Source organism: Lupinus angustifolius, chromosome LG08, assembly GCF_001865875.1.
Source record: "Lupinus angustifolius cultivar Tanjil chromosome LG08, LupAngTanjil_v1.0, whole genome shotgun sequence".
NCBI lineage: Eukaryota > Viridiplantae > Streptophyta > Magnoliopsida > Fabales > Fabaceae > Lupinus > Lupinus angustifolius.
Window position 1 is genome coordinate 2,259,376 of NC_032016.1, and position 2,710 is coordinate 2,262,085.

At 33.3% G+C, this 2,710-nt stretch overlaps 1 protein-coding gene across 1 annotated transcript in view; it reads right to left on the reverse strand.

Annotated features, from left to right (window-relative positions):
• LOC109353808 overlaps positions 1–1,311 on the reverse strand; it is a 2,264-nt gene extending 953 nt beyond the window's left edge. Inside the window, exons 1-2 of the mRNA XM_019596170.1 lie at positions 364–1,311; positions 18–248 (exon numbers count right to left, since the gene is read on the reverse strand). Coding sequence (XP_019451715.1) covers positions 18–248; positions 364–1,311 — 1,179 coding nt within the window. The remainder of the gene's footprint in view (positions 1–17; positions 249–363) is intronic.

Genomic DNA, 2,710 nt, shown 5'->3' on the forward strand with positions numbered 1-2,710 from the left:
ATTTGTGGAAGACCTACCACCATATTTTTCTGCTGAAGAGTCTTCAATCCATTGAAATTTAAGTGGCCATAGCGAAAATGCCAAAGCCATGAGGGATCCTTCACTTCACTCATCAAGCATGTTTGTGCACTTTGAATCTTCAATGGAAACAACCTGTTAGAACTCATTTCAACAACTGCAATGGCTCCTCTGATAGGATCATATATTTCACAAGCATCTTTTTGTATGGTTATTATATAACCTTTTTCCTGCAATTGGCCAACACTCAACAAATTGCTTTTCAAGTCGGGAACATAAAATACATTAGAGATGGTAACCATTCTTGGTTTGAATTTTAATATCTCCTTTTCCCATCACATTTACAGTAGAACAATCACCAAAACTCACTTTAGATCGAAAGTTTTCATTTAAATAGGAGAAAGATGACTTACTTCCACACATGTGGTTGCTACAACCAGTATCAACATACCATACATTAGATTGGAATTTCTCATGAGATGTCATCAACAATGTTTCTTCTTCCTTCTCCTCTACAAAGTTAGACATTTCTCCTTTTCCTTTGTAATTAGGCAATTTTGTGTAGCACTCGGAGGCATAATGACCAAACTTATGGCATTTGTAGCACTCTAACTTGGACTTTTCATAAATTCTACCTCTTCCTTTGGTAGAAGCCTTCAATGCTTGTTCATCCGTTGTTGAACTTCTGTACATCTTTTGTTCATGAACCAATAATGAACTTTGAAGTTCATCAAGGGAGAGTTCATCAGTGTCATTGGACTCTTCAATTGAACACACCACATAGTCAAATTTTGGTGTGAGTGACCGTAGAATTTTTTCAACAATGAGGGTGTCTCCCATATTTTCTCCATGAATTCGCATGCTGTTTGCAATTCCCATGACCCTTGAACAATAATTAGTAACTGACTCACTTTCCTTCATTTGCAAAGTTTCAAAGTCCCTTCTCAAGGCTTGAAGTTGAGCACGTTTGACTCTAGAGGAACCTTGATATTTCATCTTCATTGAATCCCAAATATCCTTGGAAGTATCTTTGCAAAGAATGGTTTCCAGGATAGAGCGATCAATTGCTTGAAATAAGAAATTTTTGGCTCTCAAGTCTTTCAACTTCATTGCATCATGCTCTCTGTTTTGTGCAAGAGTAAGTTCCTTGCCTTCTTCTGGTGTTGCAACACCATCTTCAACCACTTGCCAATACTCCTTGGACCTTAAGAGATTTTCCATCAACATGCTCCAGTGCTCATAGTGACCATCAAAACTTGGAATAGATGGTTGCACAAAATTATCAATAGCCATTGTCTCAACTTACTGTAATTCTGTTTGTGGTACTGGAAAAAAAAATTGTTGCAGAAAAAAAATCTGCAATTCTGTTTCTGCACTGTAAATTCTGCACTGGAAATAAAATATGCCTCTAAAAATTTTGCAGTTCTGTTTCTGCAGTGGTTTGGAGGCAATATAACACTATGGTGGAAAAAATTTCTTCTCTGTCACGGGCTACTGTGGCTGCACTCACTGTTTATATGTTTTTTTTCTTTTCTGGCTCTTGATAGCAATGTTAGGAAGAGTAAATTGTAAACTGATGTATATTATGCATTAGATGGCAGCCTTAAAATAGGCAAAGTAAAGAGGTTACAATCAGTTTCACAAACTACATACACAACTTCCTCTAAAGTGGAGGTAACTTGCTAAACTACTCATAAACTACTAACACAACACATAAACTGAATATAATAAAATATCTAACAGATATTATATGTAACTACTTATTTTCATGTATATATTGATTCATTACAATTTATTCATATTTATGCAATAACTTCAATGGTTTATTCTTCTTCTTAATGCTTGTTTTAGTTTGATCACCTAAAGTATGATTTTAGATGTTGAAAATGTTGGTGAAAATCACATGTTTGAGTTTGAACTAGAATATATCATCTAGTGCGTCTAATTTCTAGGAATAAAATTACATTGATTAGTGAAGATAACATCCAACCTTATTACAATTCATCTTGCTAATCCCTCAAGGAATTTATGATGGTAAGGGAAATGAGTTATTGATCTTCTCATTAGGATATTAATGATGTTAGATAAAAAGGATATTGAGGATTTCAAAGTATATATAGTTTTGTGAGTTAAATCATTAAGAAATTGAAAAGTTGAGTACTGAAGTCTAATCTCAACCATTTTATCACATTTATTTTCAATTTAGCTATTATATTTAGTTTCAAAATCAAAAACTCTTTTGATAAAACTTTTAGTCTAAAATCATAATCATTGTGGATATGATAACTCTTTATACTTTTTGTGACAATCTAATTCAATATTTAATTGACCGAAGTTTTAGTTAGAAAAATGGTGTAGTTGTTAGGGACTTGAGTCTAGATATTGAGTATTGCTACAATTTTTTTGTGTCATAAGTTAAAGTAAATACTTTTGATTTGTACATAAATTTGATTAGTTTTTCTTTTCTTTCTCTTCACTGACTAATTTGTACAAGTAGCATTTTTTAATCTTGTTCTAGCAAGAAGAAAGAATCAACTGCCCAAGAAGAAAAGGCAAGAAGAGACTAATTGTGTTATTATTTCCACTCCATCTCCTATATGAAGAAGCTATGCCCAAAGTAGACCACAATAATCAATGAATCCAATAAATTATGGAGAAAAGTCGTCTAAGCCACCTCACAAGTCACAATAGA